The 17,745-nt window shown below is 45.1% G+C and overlaps 1 protein-coding gene across 6 annotated transcripts; it reads left to right on the top strand.

Annotated features, from left to right (window-relative positions):
• Positions 1 to 51: 51 nt before the first annotated feature.
• On the top strand, positions 52 to 11,031 carry CSTF1 (cleavage stimulation factor subunit 1). 6 transcript variants are annotated; one of them, XM_045980992.1, is made up of 6 exons: positions 52 to 153; positions 3,870 to 4,070; positions 5,628 to 5,905; positions 6,051 to 6,248; positions 7,087 to 7,477; positions 10,217 to 11,031. In XM_045980992.1, exons 2-6 carry the CDS (start codon positions 3,902 to 3,904, stop codon positions 10,474 to 10,476), a joined length of 1,296 nt encoding a protein of 431 aa, XP_045836948.1. In that variant the 5' UTR covers positions 52 to 153; positions 3,870 to 3,901; the 3' UTR covers positions 10,477 to 11,031. The 6 variants fall into 6 exon arrangements, with proteins under 6 accessions (XP_045836948.1, XP_045836946.1, XP_045836945.1 ...); XM_045980990.1 differs by having other exon boundaries at positions 53 to 193; XM_045980989.1 differs by lacking the exon at positions 52 to 153 and adding an exon at positions 290 to 368.
• Positions 11,032 to 17,745: the final 6,714 nt, after the last annotated feature.

Consider the following 17,745-nt stretch of genomic DNA (forward strand, 5'->3'; position numbering starts at 1 on the left):
GCGCGCAGGCGCACTTGCCCGGTAAGGCCCCGGAAGTGGAGCCAACCGCCCGCCAGGCTTTGGCCGTTCTAGCGCCCGCGGTGCTCTCCGGGATCCGACATTTGTCCACGAAACAGCATTGCCCTGGTGTCAATCAACGTTGTCGCGCAAGAGGTAAAGTCGGAGGAGGTTAACGAACCACTCGAACGCGCCAGTAAGTAAGATGGCGAGAAGGACTGGAGAGAGTGAGGCCGATCGATAGCGCAGCGCTCGGCGTTTCGCCCTTTGCGCGTGCGCAGGGAGCGTGCGCTCAGAGCGATCGATTGGGCCGAATTCGTGCCTCCATTTTTCTGGGAGAGAGCGGGAGATCGAGAGAGCCGGACTAGAGGGTACTGGGGGCCTGGGATGCATGGAGAGCGGCTGGTGCGGTTCGCTGGGGTCTTTATGGGATCACAGGAAAGATGAGTGGGGCGGGAAGGCCGGATAGTGAGAGGGTTGGCATGCGCCCTGAGTTGCCAGGCCGGGCCTGCACACCCCCTTCTGTTCCTCGAAGGCCTCGCTCCCACCCTCACTCCATCCTTAGTTCGCTTTTACCGCCGGATGGTAGCGGAGCCTCGTGAGGGGGCTGCCCTGGTCTCTCTTCCAGTTCCGGGTGTAGACAGTTCTTACGGCTTGTTCTTCCCGTCTTCGGGCCTCGGCGTCCTCATCTGCAAATTGGGGGTGCTCATTAGGCACTTAGTAGCCCAGCGAGCGAACGTGCTGTGAGACTTGAGAAGCGGGCCTCGTCCTTACTTTTCTTTCTTAATCTTTGTGTACCCCGCGGTGCTCCTGGCGGGAGGGCAGAGGCGGGAGAGAATTGTGGTTAAGTTCTGGGCCCTGCTGCGAGCAGTCCTGGCGACCACTTGATGCGTTTATTTTCAGTTTCCTAACTTCTTTGTGCCGGTTTCATCATCTCTTGTGTGTCCAAGTGTTGTCTACACAAGCATAGATTTGCATACAGTTGTTTCTACGTGTGCTTAAATACTTTGATTTCATTCAGTGAGCTGAGGCTTGTAAAGTGCTTAACACTGTGTCTGGCAAGTACTTAATAGATGTTAGCAGCTGTTATTAGCACCCATCAGTGCAGCCCAGTAAGGCCTGGAGCTCTGAGGTCAGATAACCTCTCTGCACCTCAGGTTGCCTATCTCTAAAATAGGATTAGGTGAGTATTAAGTGAGATAATGCATACAGGTTGCTTGCACGCTGTGTTATATACTACACTTATGTCTAATAAGTTTTAACTCTTACTTGATTTTGTTAAGTTTTTTATTTATTTGAAAGCAAGAGAGGGAACAGGAGCAGCGGGAGGGGCAGAAGGAGAAGCAGGCTCCTCCATGAGCAGGGAGCCGGATGCAGGAATGGATCCCAGGACCCTGGGGATCATGACCCGAGCTGAAGGCAGACGCTTAATGGGCTAAGCCACCCGGGCCCCCCTGTCATTAAATTTTCAAGGAGCGCTACAGGTAGTCATCAGCAACAACACAGTCTAGAGTTAAGCCATCCGTATTCTAGTCCTGGTTTCTCCATGCACTCATCGTGGGACCTTGGACAAGTTATTTTCCCTTCTGATCTATAAATGAGACGACAGGGTCTCCTTTACAGATTGGTGTTGAGGACTGAGTAAGAAAAAACATGCTAAATACTCAGTACCTGTTAGTTATTCTTATGATCAGTAGCTTCAGTTATTCTCCAGAGGGAGTTAGAAAACATGGTTCCCCACCCCTTTACTATAAGACACCCCCCCTTCCAGAATCTTTCCCAGTAAAGTACAGCAGTCCAGGCAGTGCTGGTGTTTCCGCTCACTCCTCCTTTCTGGTGTTCCTCTCTCCCCTGTGCTCTGACTTTCAGTTTCTTGTCTGCCTGCACCTTCTTTATTACTGGCCCCAGACTCCCGTGGCCTTCTGATAGCTGTCCAGACATACATATGCATACAAACATTGATTTTTGGAAGTCAAATTATGCACTCATGTTCACCGTTTGTGCTTCCTTTTTTTGCATAGACCAGAAACCATCATCTGCAGTTTTCATTTTACTTTCTAAGGGAGAACTTAACCACTTCTGAACCAATCTAAGGGCATAATCCTTCAGATTTTTGCCCTTTTTTTTTCCATGTTTTTATTGTTTTGGCCATATCCTTTTTGCCAGTATTTTATTAAGCAATTCATCTTTGAATCTTTCCAAAGTATTCAATTTGATTTAGTTTTCATAGCATTGTGGATTTTGTGCCCTTGTGTCTCTCTTTACTATGTAATTATATTATGTAATTTAACAATTTAGTTACCTTAAAATGTGTTTTAAGAATGAATATCACCGGGGAACCTGGGTGGCTCAGTGGGTTAAAGCCTCTGGCTTCGGCTCAGGTGGTAATCCCAGAGTCCTGGGATCGAGCCCTGCATCCGGCTCTCTGCTCAGCCTGCTTCCTCCTCTCTCTCTGCCTGTCTCTCAGGTCCTCAAAAAGGAATGAACATAATTGGGGGGTGTCTGTGTGGCTCAGTCAGTTAAGCGTCTGCCTTCGGCTCAGATCATGATCTCGGGGTCCTGGGATTGAGTCCCACATTGGCTCCCTGCTCAGCAGGGAGCCTGCTTCTCAGTCTTTCTCTCTCTCTCTAATAAATAAATAAATAAAATCTTTAAAAAAAAAAAAAAGGAATGAACATAACTGGAGCTCCTGGGTAGCTAAGTTGTTAAGCGCCTGCCTTCAGCTCAGGCCATGATCCCAGCGTCCTTGGATCGATTCCCGCATCGGCCTCCCTGCTCAGTGGGAAGCCTGCTTGTGTTCCCTCTCTTGCTGTGTCTCTGTAAAATAAATAAATAAACCCTTTTTTAAAAAACGAACATACCTGACATGAGTAAACATGTAGCTCAGCTGGTGGAAACAGCGTCTAGACATTCAGCAGTAGCCGCTGTCTTACCTAGTGCAAAAACCAGTGTCTTTTTTTTTTTTCCTAAGATTTTATTTATTTGACAGACATATCACAAGGAAGCAGAGAGGCAGGCAGAGAGAGAGAAGGAAGCAGGCTTCCCCTCTCCCAGAACCCTGGGGTCATGATCTAAGCCGAAGGCAGAGGCTTTAACCCACTGAGCCACCCAGGTGCCCCAATCAGTGTCTTATAACAGAAGAAATAGAAGATTCTAGGATAGCAATATAGAATAAAAATGGCAAGCAGGTAGTTTGACAAAAAAAATTGATGAAAAGATCTGTAATATTCTGTAACTATTCGCTAACATGATTTTGAATAACATGATTTCAATGCTCTGCACACACTATTCTTTTTTTTTTAAGATTTTATTTATTTATTTGACAGAGATCACAAGTAGGCAGAGAGGCAGGCAGGGGCCGGGGGGGCGGGGGGGAGCGGGCTCTCTGGGACCCTGAGATCATGACCTGAGCTGAAGGCAGAGGCTTAACCCTAACTGAGCCACCCAGGTGCCCCCACACACCATTCTTTTTTTTTTTTTTTTAAAGATTTTATTTATTTACTTGACAGACAGAGAGCACAAGTAGGCAGAGAGGCAGGCAGAGAGAGTGAGAGGGAAGCAGGCTCCCTGCTGAGCATAGAGCCTGATGTGGGACTCGATCCCAGGACCCCGAGATCATGACCTGAGCCGAAGGCAGCGGCTTAAACCACTGAGCCACCCAGGCGCCCCCGCACACACCATTCTTGCTTAACCTTCACTAACTTGCTTAACAGCTGAGGAACATGATCTCAGAGGAAGGAGGTTGATGACCAAAGATGACGCGACTAGTAGAGCTGGGATGTACGCCCCGCAAGTCTGACCAGATTGCTGTGTTGCCTCCGTGACTTACTAGTGCCTCTGCCCTTCACCATCCCTGTTTTCTTATCTTGCAGCCGGCAAGGAGATTGTCTTCCTCTTCTCCAAGATGTACAGAACCAAAGTGGGCTTGAAGGACCGCCAGCAGCTCTACAAGCTGATCATTAGCCAGCTGCTCTATGATGGCTACATCAGCATTGCTAATGGCCTCATTAATGAAATCAAGCCTCAGTCTGTTTGTGCGCCCTCGGAGCAGCTGCTGCATCTCATCAAACTAGGTAGCTCTGAATGCAGATTCATTGAGTCCGTGACAAGGTTCCCGATGTTTTCGCCGTCAGAATTGTTCAAGATTATTTTTGTTTCGTTTTAGTGCCTAGTATGTGTCAAGTACAGTTTTCCATACTGAAAGAGTAAGCAAACTCCAGATTATGACGATTTCGAGCTGGTTCTAGCCTCAAGCTCTGTATAAGAATTATCTGAAGCATTCTTTCATTGTAATATGGTTTCAAATTTCAGCTCGAATGGTATTTCAGAGTCATCTTCTCCTTTTCTAAAGTAACCCCCTATCTCCCCAGGTACTCTAAAACAACAGTTCCGTTTCTGTCGTAATAGAATCACTGTCTGAAATTTTCTTCACTGTTTCAGGTTGTTCCCCACGCAGTCTGTACTCCCCAGAAAAGACAGTAAGCTCAGTAAAGACCAGGATCTTGTCTTGTTCAACAGTATATCCTGATGCTTGCCTCAGTTGTAGAAAGCACCCAGTAAAATATAGAATGACCATAATGTTCATACCCTTTGACTTAGCAATGCCAGTTTTGGTAATTTTTATACGAATTTGAGGAAATGAATACAACTGAAATACCCAAAAATAAGGAGTTAGTTGTGAATATTCTTGTATCCATCACATTGGATCCAGCAACATGATATAGATAAACATTACACTGGCCAGATGTTTATTCTGTTTGAGTAAATGATCAAATAACAAAATATCATATAGTACGGTTCTATTTTTAAGAATTGTAACAAAGGTCCAGAAGAATTTCATTCCACCATGTTAACAGTAATCTCTGGGTGATCTAACAGAAGATCATTTTTATTTTTGTGTCATCTGTATTCCTAATTTTTCTTATACTTAATAAACATACTGTTTATGTGATATGTGAAGTTATTTTTAAATTTAAAATGCATTTTCTTGAGAAACTTCTGTTTATTTAAATATCAACATGCTTTCAAATATGTTTCACTAGTGTTAATGCTAACAATGTATCTGACTCAATGAGTCTCAAAGCTGCTACGAACAGATCTCAACGCTAAAAATACTGAAATACAGAGTGGGAAAAAATGGACAACATAACTGCAGAATTGCTTTTTTTTTTACATTTCTGTAGTTGTAGTTAAAGTAGGAAATTTTGGAGGCAGCAGTCGGGGGAGCTGATGGAACCTCTTGGAATCTAAGCTTCCGTGACCCGTGCCGCCTACCGTGTTGTCACTGCGGTGCCCTCGGTCGGCAGACGTAGTCCGGGAAGGGCTCCAGGTGTCCTGCGGCTCCAGGAGAGGAAAGTGACCCTGGCTCCAGATTTTTGTCTTGGCCTTTGACAGTAACTTTTTCATGCACTTCATTTGTTTTGAAGATTTTATTTATTTGTTGAGGGGAGAGACCGCATGAGCAAGGAGAGGGGCAGATGGAGAGGGAAACGCAGGCTCCCCGCTGAGCACAGAGCCCAACGCAGGGCTCGATCCCGAGAGTCTAGGACCATGACCCAAGCTGAAAGCAGACACTTAACCCACTGAGCCACCCAGGCGCCCCTCATGCACTTAATTCTTATTCCTTTCAGGAATGGAAAATGATGATACTGCAGTCCAGTATGCAATTGGTCGTTCAGATACAGTTGCCCCGGGCACAGGAATTGACCTGGAATTTGATGCAGACGTCCAGACCATGTCCCCAGAGGCTTCAGAGTACGAAACGTGCTATGTCACATCCCATAAAGGACCGTGCCGCGTAGCTACGTACAGTAGAGATGGGCAGTTAATAGCTACTGGATCTGCTGACGCTTCCATAAAGATACTTGACACAGAGAGAATGTTGGCCAAAAGTGCCATGCCGATAGAGGTAACAATGCCAGTGACGCGTGTGCTGTGTGCCTGTTGTTCGCTGGGAGAGCGAGAGACCGGTAGACCAGACTTAACTTAGCATAGTTGGGACTTTGACTCAGACAGATTTTAGAGTTTGAGCACCTATTTTCTCATTGGTCTAGGTCATGATGAATGAGACTGCACAGCAGAACATGGAAAACCACCCAGTGATTCGAACGCTTTACGACCACGTGGATGAAGTCACATGTCTCGCTTTCCACCCAACAGAGCAGATCCTTGCCTCTGGCTCAAGGGATTATACTCTTAAATTATTTGATTATTCCAAGCCATCTGCAAAAAGAGCCTTCAAATACATTCAGGTTAGGAATGTTTGGAAAGGAGCTTTACATTTTTTCTTAAAAACGAAGAGTTATTACTGTATGAGTATTCCCTTTTTTTAAAGTTGACTCAGTGATCATCCTATAAAACAGGAGCAGCAAGGACACGTGCCGCGGGTTGCTCGGGAATCTGATTTGCATGGACGCGTGGTCCGCATGTTTCCTGTGCCCCCCTCCGCTGGCTGGTCAGGACTGCTGGCCACTGTTTATGCAACAAGGGCTCACAGTCTGTGTCACTTTTTAAGGGTTGCAGAACCCTGTTCAAAGACAAAACCAACTCCGCTGAAGCGTAACTTAATGGCAATCAAAAAAATCATTCCATTGAAACTATGAGATGTTTCCCGGACAAGTGACATTTGACGTTTGGTACTGTATTTTGAATTTGAAGCTCAGAAATACTAATGTTTTGGTAGTGGCTTCTACCTTTTTATAATTTAACTTAGTTTTTTTACTCAATGTTTGGAGACCCAGGACAAACTGAAGAAGCTCTTCCCGGGTACAAGTTGTATTTATCCTGGTTCGTTCATACGTGAATGTATCCTAGCCCAATAATGTTCCATTCTGAGTTCACCCAGTGTTAATTTTGCAAATAATGAAGCTCGCTCCTGTGGTTCTTGGAATAAATAATCTCACCAGTAAATAGTTTTTGAAATCTCTGTTCAAATGATACTCTAGAAAGTTCATTGTTCCTTCTTACACCTGTGTAGCATCTGACCATTGTCTTACGTATCCTTTCCATCAACGAGATACTTTCCACATTTCCTCTGGATTTAGTTGTTCACCAGTTGGTTACTTAATGTTAATGTCTGTGTCCTAACAGGAAGCTGAAATGTTACGCTCCATCTCTTTTCATCCTTCCGGAGATTTTATACTTGTTGGGACTCAGCACCCTACTCTTCGGCTTTATGATATCAATACATTTCAGTGTTTTGTCTCATGCAATCCTCAAGATCAACACACCGATGCTATATGCTCCGTGAATTACAATCCTAGTGCCAATATGTATGTAACTGGGAGCAAGGACGGCTGCATCAAGCTATGGGATGGTGTTTCAAATCGATGCATCACAACTTTTGAGAAAGCCCATGATGGTGCCGAAGTTTGTTCTGCCATTTTCTCCAAAAATTCGAAATACATTCTCTCCAGTGGAAAAGACTCTGTAGCTAAACTTTGGGAGATATCGACAGGACGAACGCTGGTCAGATACACAGGTATGTGAAAAATTGCTATTACTTACTGTTTCTGAAGCATTTTATGGTTTCCAGAACTCTTAAATCCTCACGAGAGCCACACAGTAAATGTATTCATGGAGCAAGGCAGATATGATCCCTCTTTTAAATAAGAAATTGAGGCTTAGGCATTAGGTCATTCAGCCAAGGCTGCAGTTCGTAAGAAGCAGAGCTGGCAATAGAACGGTGCTTTCATAACCTTATTCTTCTCCGTACATTGTGGCTTAAATGAGATCTGATTCCATGCAGTTAACATTTGAGTTTCTGGTGGTCCATTTGTAGACCAGTGGTCTGCCTTCTTGCCTCAAACATAAGAGCAGTCCAGAGAAAAGCCTGAGTTAGTGCATCATAGTAAATATATGCATTAGGGAAAGAAGGCTGAGAGGGAAGATCTTGGCCTTTTCCTAAGAGAGCCGGTAACCCTAATAGTTACTTGGGTTACCCTAATACTGACTTGAGTCAATAGTGAATGTTGGTAAAATACTGTGTCTCATTCCCTGTTCCTCGGAGCTGCAAAGGCTGTTTGGTAGAAAACCTCCAGGAAACTTCAGCTAGTATCCTGTGTTGTGAGATGTTTGTGTTATACACTAAAATCACCAGAACCGGAACTTAATAAGAAAACAATTTATAAGGGCCTGGCTGTGGTGGTTATTAGTTAGCCTTTTAGAGAAGAGAATTGAAGAGGTGGAGACTGAGACATCTGAACCACTAGGGTGCAGCATGACCCCTTCCGATCTGTCTCCTGGCAGCCACAGTTCGCTTCCTGCCGTCCGTCTGGCTTCTGACAAAGCCTGTACAACTGACAAGTCTTGGGGAAAGTCATTTTTATCATAATTCTTGGTGACTTTGTTGAAACACTTTTGTATGGAGCTATTTTGAGGAATCTCTTTAATTCTTACTGTTCAAGGACTGTGTGCTTGTTGCAAAAAGAAGATACAAAAGTGATCAGAGTGAAAATGGGAAAGCCTCCATCTTCAGAAGTAACTTGAGTGCAGTGTTTCAGGAAAGATGCACACTAGAGTCTCGAGATTTATTGTGTTTGTTTTGTCTTGTGACTATTGGGATGTTTCATGCTTACATGTGGCTGATGAGTTCGTTTCGGTGGAGAATTGGGATTTGATGTCAAAATGAGATCCTACCGAATTTATATGCAAATTCCCTCATCTTCTAATTCACAGGTTAAGATTCCTTGGCAGCATGCTTAGATCTGTGTTTCCAGCTCGAGTGTCTAGTTAGAATTCAAAGGATTTTTGAAATACTGAAAGACAAGGAGAGACTATCAAGTGTTAGAAATTTCAGTGTTAAAAATTAACTTAGAACACTAAAAATGCTGAACTAGGGAAGCAGTACACAGAGCTTCTGAAGTGGACACGTGTGGTCAGCGAGCTCCAGGAGAGAGCAAGGTGACTGGCAGTTCTGTAAACCTAAGAAATGGAAATGGAAGTATCTTTCTGTATGCGTCAGGTGGCGGGAATTTATAGGATTGCTATTACTTTGTATTGATCAACATTTTAGGAAATTATATATCCTATTGTTAGTGTCAGCTGGTAAAGTATTTCTATTGGGCAGGTTGGTGTCCTGTATCAAAATTTTCAGCATTGGACCAACGAGGCGCACTCTTAGAAATTCAGTCTAAAAAGACCCTGAGCAAGCATGCACGTGCGCACACAGCAAGGTTCCATGCCGACGAAATCTAGAGTAGGTGAAAGGGAGAGAATTAAGTGAGTTGTTGTTTGGCATCCTTTTCACAGGGTGCAGCCTTGAAAACCAAACACCCTGCAAAGCTCGGTGTGTGTTGTACCCTGTGCAGATCCTGGCAGCCACTGTGTGAGTGGGTGCTCTCATTACCCTCCACAGAACAGAAGTGAAGTTGAAGGCGTAGCAGGGCTATGTGATCTGTCCGTGTTCGCATCACTTGTAAGTGCTGAGTCCAGATCTGATACCAACACTTGTATTTTTATCCATTAAACCGTAGTCCTTCCTCATCCAGCTCTGCCCCAGCCTGTTGAATGAAAGCAGTGGTGTGTGCTCTCCTTTACAGATGACGGACAACGCACAGAGACTCGGAGAAAGGGTGCTCATCAGAACACTGACTCAGTGCAAAACTATCAGGCAGTTCTTTTTTATGCTTCATACAGTATTTTAAACATAAAATCTGTATTTTCCTGGTCCTAAAAAAGCCTAAAGGTTCCTTTTGGAGAGAAGATGTTCATACATCCCAGTAATTCTGTTTTAGGAATTTAATCAAGGAAATAATGTGTTCGGTACAAAGAATTTGTCACAGTGTTATTTGCGATCAGATACAAACTAAACGCCTAGCAGAAGAATTCACTAGTAATAGTGCTGCCTAACAGTGGTGCATTTTGCAGCCAGTAAAAAACATGGAAGAACGAATGTACCCAACAAAAAGTTGATTTAAACTGTGACAGGAAAGACATATAGCACCAATTTTGTATCTTTTCTTAAGATGTTTGTATGCCTAGAGGTATATCAGAGCGTTCACAGTTAGTTGCCCGAGATAGCAAACTGGGGGTGATTTTCTTCTGCACGCTTTCCTGGAGCGTCCCAAATTGCACAACAAATGTGTATTCCTTCCATTTTAAAACACTGTTTTGCCCGTGGCAGGATAGTTAGCCAACGTGCGAGAGTCCGAGGATGGAAAACATCAACGTGGACGGCCAGCCTTGGCACTCAGACCCGTAACCTCTCATCTCTGTGCAGGTGCCGGCTTGAGCGGGCGGCAGGTGCACCGAACGCAGGCCGTGTTCAACCACACCGAGGACTACGTGCTGCTGCCCGACGAGAGGACCATCAGCCTGTGCTGCTGGGACTCTCGCACGGCCGAGCGCCGCAACCTGCTCTCCCTGGGCCACAACAACATCGTGCGCTGCATCGTGCATTCGCCCACCAACCCCGGCTTCATGACGTGCAGCGACGACTTCCGAGCACGGTTTTGGTACCGGAGATCCACCACGGACTAACCCGCCTCCAGGATCTAGGGTTCTTTTCTCGAGGACTGTGCCCCTCCTGCCCCCGCGCCCCGTCACCAGCTCCGGTCGTAAGTCACTGCACCACCTGGCAGTTGCGCTGCCATCTCTCCATCCTTCTTGGATTTGTACAAAAGAATCTTTTTTTACCTTGATGTAGAATCATGGTGGGAAAAGTTGGAAACGCAGATCTGTGCGGTGGTTCTGCATTCACTGATTATTACAGTGTGATTTTCATCGGTTTTGTAAATACAGGACTTGCCATTTCTCTTGAATCTCTTGATCATTTGAAGAAGGATAGAGTATTAAAGTGCTTTCTAGATCTCAGCTGAACCTGTCCCGAGGAATTTTCATTTGGTGGTTTTGTCACCTTTCATACCTGTTCGCCACCCTCCTTGTCTGTGTGTCTCCATGCAGAATATGTATCGACCGACAAGTGGGCGCACAGCTCTGAGAATCGAGTGTTGTGCCGTATTAAAACCATTTTAGAGAATCCATCGGTTCTATCCTAAAATGACATCATTCTGATAATAAAGCTCAGATCTCCAACTTTAGTGTTACACTTTTTCACTTCAGTAAAATTAGCGGCCGGTTTTTCCTGAAGATTGTAGGAGACAAGATGTTTCATTGTACCTCCCACATTGTCCTTTCAGTGCCTGCCGTGCTTTTCTTCCGTGAATACTTCCAATAAGATCATTGCTGGTCTCTATAGAAAAGCTAATTGAAGATCCAGCCGATCTAATCAAAATTAGGTGACCCCCGCCGCTGCTCGCTTGTTTCACAGATGATTAATACCGATTGACTCTGTTCTTGTGTAATTTTAATCTCGTTTTTCAGTTCTCTTCAGCATGAATCATCACTATTCGTTGTGGATGCACACAGCAACTATGGTCTTGGAAGATTTTTGCAGTTAACCAACCGATGGGGGTTTTCTTTTTCTCAAAACTTTTTAGGATGTGACACTATTTCTCTGGATTCAGATCAAGCTAGATGAGGGAACCCTAACCTCCCCTCCGAAAGATAGACTTTGGTTTATATTTATCCCCAAATACAAATACCTCATGATCTGGGTAGGAGTATCTAGAATTGGAATTTAGGGTCATTTGATAAAAATATTAAATAGATTAAAGTGTTTTATGTCATAGGAATTTTAAAATCTTCTGAGGTTTACTGCATAAAAATTCTTTAGTCGTCCGCCTTAAGGATCATTTCAAGTCTTTGGACTATGAAACCATTTTAGGTATTCTTAATGTGTTAAATCAGAGTTTTAGTTCATATTTCCAAAGAGCGATATTTTTTAGTCTTTAGGGAGTTTGGATTTATTTTTATTTTGTGTCTTGATTCTCCAGCATTTGAACTTGGCCATCTGTGGGTGCTGCTTTTGTAAGATTGGAAGAAACCTACTGAATAGGAACAAGAATAACAAGTTCCATAGAAAATTACCAGCCCAAACTCCTCGCTTCTTTTTTTGCTGCTTCTTTTGCTTTCAGCCCTATGAAACTACAGCAGAGAGTGAACATTTCCACGTCCTTCTGCTCCAGCACGTGCACCAGAGTGACCCCGATGCATTCCCAGTTTAAGCTCTGCTGGGTCTTTTTAACTGTTCATGAATTTAAATAATGATGCCTGCTTTTTCCAGTTTCTGGAATAGTCTCAGCAGTGGATCTATAGTTTCAGGACTCCCGCTTACAAGATCAAGATACTTTGTGTGTTTTCAAAACAGACTCTTTTTTTTTTTTTTCTTTTAAAAATCACATTTTGGGACACCTGGGAGGCTCAGCCAGTTAAGCCTCTGCCTTCAGCTCAGGTCATGGTCCCAGGGTCCTGGGATCCAACCCCTCGTCAGGCTCCCTGTTCAGCCAGATGTCGGCTTCTCCCTCTCCTCCCTACTCCTGCTCTCTCTTGCTATCTGTGTCTCAAATAAATAAAATCTTTGAAAAAATAAAATCACATTAACATTTTGAACTGGTATAAAGGCCAGGAACATTACATGGACTCGACATCAGCATGTCACTAACTGTACCGCGTAACCCTGGCTTTCAGGCAGTGACTAATAAGTCAGGGTCGGAACTTACAACTTCTGTGCTATTTTTTTAAAAATATGTGATTTCTAAAATAAACTTTTTGTATATAATGATAATTTAAAGCTAGTACTTTTTTTTTTGGACCTTACTTTGAATGTTTCCATATTTAAACATGTATTCTCATATAACAATTATGATATTGGTACTTTTCATACTGTTTCTTTAGTGTTTTGGTCTAGAAGTCAAATTTTTTTTTTCAGTGTTCCAAAATTCATTGTTTATGTACCACACCCCGTGCTCCATGCAATCTGTGCCCTCCATAATACCCCCCATCGGGCTCACCCAATCCCCCCACCCCCTCCCCTCCAAAACCCTCGGTTTGGTTCCCAGAGTCCACAGTCTCATGGTTGGTCTCCCCCTCCAATTTCCCCCAACTCACTTCTCCTCTCCATCTCCCCATGTTCTCTGTTATTCCTTGTGCTCCACAAGTAAGTGAAACTACATAATTGACTCTCTCTGCTTAGAAGTCAGATATCTATAGCCAAACCTCCTTTAGCTATGTGCCTTACCTAAAACTAAAGTGTAATTCCATATCATTTGATGACTCAGAGAAACCAATCTTTCGCCTTAGACTTCAGTTGAACCTGGGAAAGGTGATGTTGTGGGGTGGGGGAGGTGTCTCAGCAACAGATTGGGGTGGGGGGAGACTTCTGTTGATGAAAATACGGTGGACCGGATACTCTCAGAACCCTTTCAGCACACACCTGTGCAGAGTTGATGTTTTTTTAATCTCTAAATAGCTGAGCCAGCAGTAAGTTCTCAGGGAATTTTTGAGAGGCATAAACACCCAGAAAGCCCAAATCTAGATAATCAGGAGCTATGGGGCGGCCAGTTGCTCTGAGGACATTTGTCAAGTCCCTGAAGCCGAATGATTTCTGAGCTGTGACCTCATATGGTGGGAGCTTTGGTCCAGACCTGGAAGGAAAGCCTAGAACCCAGAAGGAGCCCCATTCCCTGAAAGGGTGAACTTGACAAAAACTCTGCCTCCTGGGAAGAGGAAAGCTGCGGGACTGGGTGCTGGCTTGGGTTTGTGGGGCGGGTCTTCTCTGACCGTCCCATCTCACTTAAGGTGGGAACAAACAACTCGCACTACCTTTGTGGCTGGAGACAAGCCACGAGTCTAAAGCCAACCCCAAGAACGCCTGTCAGAAGCCAACAGCAATGAAGGAAGAACACAACTTCCCCAGGCCTCAGTGCTCCCGGGTCCAGCTCTGAGAATCACGGGGTCATAATCAAGTATGTAAGGACTCCCCCGTGAGGAGAAGCAGTAGAAACTAGACCCCAGAGTCAGACCTGAAGACTTGGAATTAATCAGATGCATGAAATGTGAGTACATCGACTATGAAGAGATGAAACGGGACCGAGGACCAAGACACTTTAAAAAGTGACCAAGAGGATCTGAACAACAAAAGCCTTGTAGAAAATAATCAACATTTTTTTACAGATCTTTTAAATTTATTTGATAGAGGAAGAAGCAGACTCCCTGCGGAGCAGACTCCCCGCTGACGTGGGGCTCCATCCCAGGACTCAGAGATCATGACCTGAGCGGAAGGCAGACATTAACCCACGGAGCTATACCCGGGCCACCCAATAGTTGACATTTCTCTAACTTGCATTCCTCAGGCTTTTGGCCTTTTTCTGAAGCTTTTCTACTTCGCCTTCTGACTCCCTTGGTGGGTGTTCTAATCCTGTGAACCTCTTTCCCACTCACTGGCCGCTCACCTGACAGCACCCCCTTGCCGGTGGCCCCATGTGCTGCCCTGGGATTTTCTCGTGCTTCTGCTAACACTCAGCCCCTCTCCTCCAGCTTTTGGCCCCCTTGATGCCTTCAGCGTTTTGTTTGCATCCTGTTTCTCAAGTCGTGCTTTCTTTTCCCTCCACCATGGCATCAAAATTCAGACTTTTAAACAGAGTCATCAATGACCATTAAAATCCCAGTCCTCCCTGTCCTACCTTCTTGAGGTTAAAAGCTGCCAGATTATTAGATGATTTGAAAGCCATGCAGTCTGGGGGCGCCTGGGTAGCTCAGTGGTTTAAGCCTCTGCCTTCAGCTCAGGTCATGATCTCAGGGTCCTGGGATCGAGCCCCGCATCGGGCTCTCTGCTCGGCGGGGAGCCTGCTTCCCCCTCTCTCTGCCTGCCTCTCTGCCTACTTGTGACCTCTCTCTCTCTCTCTCTGTCAAATAAATAAATAATCTTTAAAAAAAAAAAAAAGCCATGCAGTCTGAAGTTTCCTGCTAAGCCTTTAATGCTTTGGACATTCTTCACCTGGTGTCCAGCTGCACTTTAAAAACTTCGGACTCAGAGTCCGAAGACTACCCCTCAAGGAGCATGATAGCCAGAAGTCCACGTGAAAACAGTATAAAGCAGACCCAAACACAGTCCCATCTACAAAAGCAGTCTACCTTCCTGTGCATTTATTAGGAGCTCTAGAAGTGAAGTGGTCAGATGTCCCAGGCTTTGAAGACAAAATTCATCCAAAATACCATTCTCTGTAGCATTTGTCCAGAGAAGGGGGATAATTATCTCGTTAGAGTCTCGGACTCGGTTCCCTTGAACTGCAGCTGTTTCAACCTTCAGTCAGTGGGATGATACAAAAGCCACCTAATTTCCTGGAATAGCAAACTCTTGGAATATTTGTGCACAGGAGGACACTTTTGCCTAAAGAAGTAAATATGAATGGCTTGCAGCAAAATGTCTAAGGGTCTTCATTCAGAAAAACAACAGGGCCAGATGGGAGACTGAGAAGCCAAGCCCCTCATTCACAAAATTCAAAAGTAGGAGTCTGTGTACGAGTGAGTCTGTTTCCTTTTGGGACCCAATCTGTGACTTTTGTGACTTCATTCTGTTTCTTAATTTAGGTTGTTTCTCCTAAATAAGTAAATAAGACGTGCAGATTACAGCTTTCTAACCTGTATCAGGAACTCAAGGGTCAGCCCTTCAGTCGTGGGAAGGATCACTGTCGGGAGTTTGCAGAGATGGTGGGAACCGTCCAGACTGGACCTTGTGGGAAGTCTAGCTTTCTTCTGAGAGGCTTGGGTCTGGATTCTGCCTCAGTCCCATCACCGCGTGACCTTGAGCAAGTTTGTCCATCCTTTTTACTTCTTTTCAAATATATGTGAAGGTGCATTATACAATTTAAAAAAAAAAACAACAATGGTTGCCGGGAGCTGGAGTCCATCAGAGGGATGAGGAGTGACTGCTAGTGGGTATGGGTTTCGTTCCAAGGTGATCAAACTTTCTCGAATTAGATAGAGCCGATGGTTGCACAACCCTGCATATACCAAAAAACAAAGAAAAAAAAAACAAAACACTGAATTGTGCTCTTTAAAAGGACGAATTTTGTGGTAGTGAATTCTATCTTAATAAAGCTGCTGTTTTTGTAACTCCATGTCAAGAGTACAATGAATTTCTATGTGCTCGTCACTCAGACTCCCCAGCCAGCTCCTCCTAGCTCACCTTCAGCCACCTTTACCTCTAGCCACTTCCCCTCTCCTGAATTATTTCGAAGCAAATCTCAGATCTTTATCTGTCAATATTCCAGTATGTATGCCTGAGAGGTAAGGACTTTTTAAAACAAAATCAGGACATAATTACCACTAAATAGACACGGAAGCCTCAAATTGAGGTTAATGGGTTCCCACCCGGGAAGCATGAACCTCAGCCCGAGCCCAGTAGTGCCTGCATCATCTGAGCTGTGGGACGACCCACGCCCACCAACACAGACGTGCAGGTTAGGGCCGGAAGAAGGCAGGAGCGAAGAGGCACGCCCTGGCAGAATGTCCAGATTCACAGTCGACAACATGGATATCACCTGCCATTTTGTCCAGGCCTTTGCCTGCGAAGCATTACCAGGTGTACGCCTTGCAGGAGCACCGCTCTCGTGATTCGTCCTGTCTGTAAAGACCAACGGGATAAAATCCGTGGGCTAGTCCGGCTGTCACTCAAAACCTCAGCCCTTATGACTCATTGCTCTTCCATCCGACCCCGCTTCGTTGCCTTAAATGGAACTTGCTAATTCCATCTCTTTTTTTGCATATTCATGGTGTTGCCGCTGGGAGCAAACTCTGCCTCTCTCCCGATCTGCCCCGCCTCTCCGATCCTACCTTCCTCGTGAAGCCTTCCCTCAGTTACTCCCCTGTCTCCCATCTCTGTCGTCCTCTCTGTGAATTGAATCTCCGCTGTGAACTGGCTGCTAAGCCAGCTCCTGTTCTCATCCTGTGGGGTCGTCGTTCCCTCCCTGCTGATCTGCTCCCATCTGTGACACGTCAGTCACTTGGCCCCAGGAGTTAACTTCCAACAATGATAACAATTTAAAATATGAATTGTCTCAGCCAGAAATCAGCCAGCTATTTCCAGTAAATCCTTCCTGGTGCTCAGACGTGGGAGCGCTGACTACATAGGGGTGGATACCCGGCAGACCAGACAGTGAGGGCTGTAATGGCAGGAAGGTAGCAACGGGGAGAGACAAAGTGTTGGAGGTGTAACCTGAGCCAGGCTCAGAAGAATGGGGACCAGTTCACGGTACTGTGACTGTGCCTAGCAAGTCTTCTTCCCTGTCTGTCCTCTCTGAACGTTTACTCTGAATTCAGGAAAGGTAAAAATACTTAGCAGGTAATGCTGAACTGCCCTGAGCCAGTGCTGTGGTTTCAAGTGATGGGTGGGTGAGATTTAAGAGATAATTTAAGAGGTAAGAGAAAAGTGCTCAGCAGAGAGCCCTGGGAAAGAGTCAGCACACGGAAAATGTTCATCATGAAGTTTTGTGAGCCAAGACCAGGAGGTGGGCCTGGGTCAGAGCAAGGATGCATCAGAGGAGAGATGAGTCGGGACGGGGTCCTTTAGGGCATTCCCCTTGACTTGTTTTCTCCCAGCTGTTTGTGGGGCAAGTTTAGGAAGCAGGAAGGAAGAAAGGCTGACCACGATCACAAATTTGGCCCAGCAGCCTCTAATCAGAAGAATGAACTTGCTCTGTCTGGTGGAAGTTGTTCATAGTGTTTGTGGGGACGAGAATGCAGAGCGTTCATACGCTGAGCTTTCAAAGTAGGAACTTCACCCTATAAAGCAGAAGAGCGTTTTTTTTTTTTTTTCATCTTTTGTGGTTTCACATAGCTTACGTGTGACAATCCCTACTTATAGACCAAGTGAGAGGCCAGGCATCGAGGAGTGAGTGTGGCCTGGAT

The sequence above is a fragment of the Meles meles genome, chromosome 16 (assembly GCF_922984935.1).
Source record: "Meles meles chromosome 16, mMelMel3.1 paternal haplotype, whole genome shotgun sequence".
Classification (NCBI taxonomy): Eukaryota; Metazoa; Chordata; class Mammalia; order Carnivora; family Mustelidae; genus Meles; species Meles meles.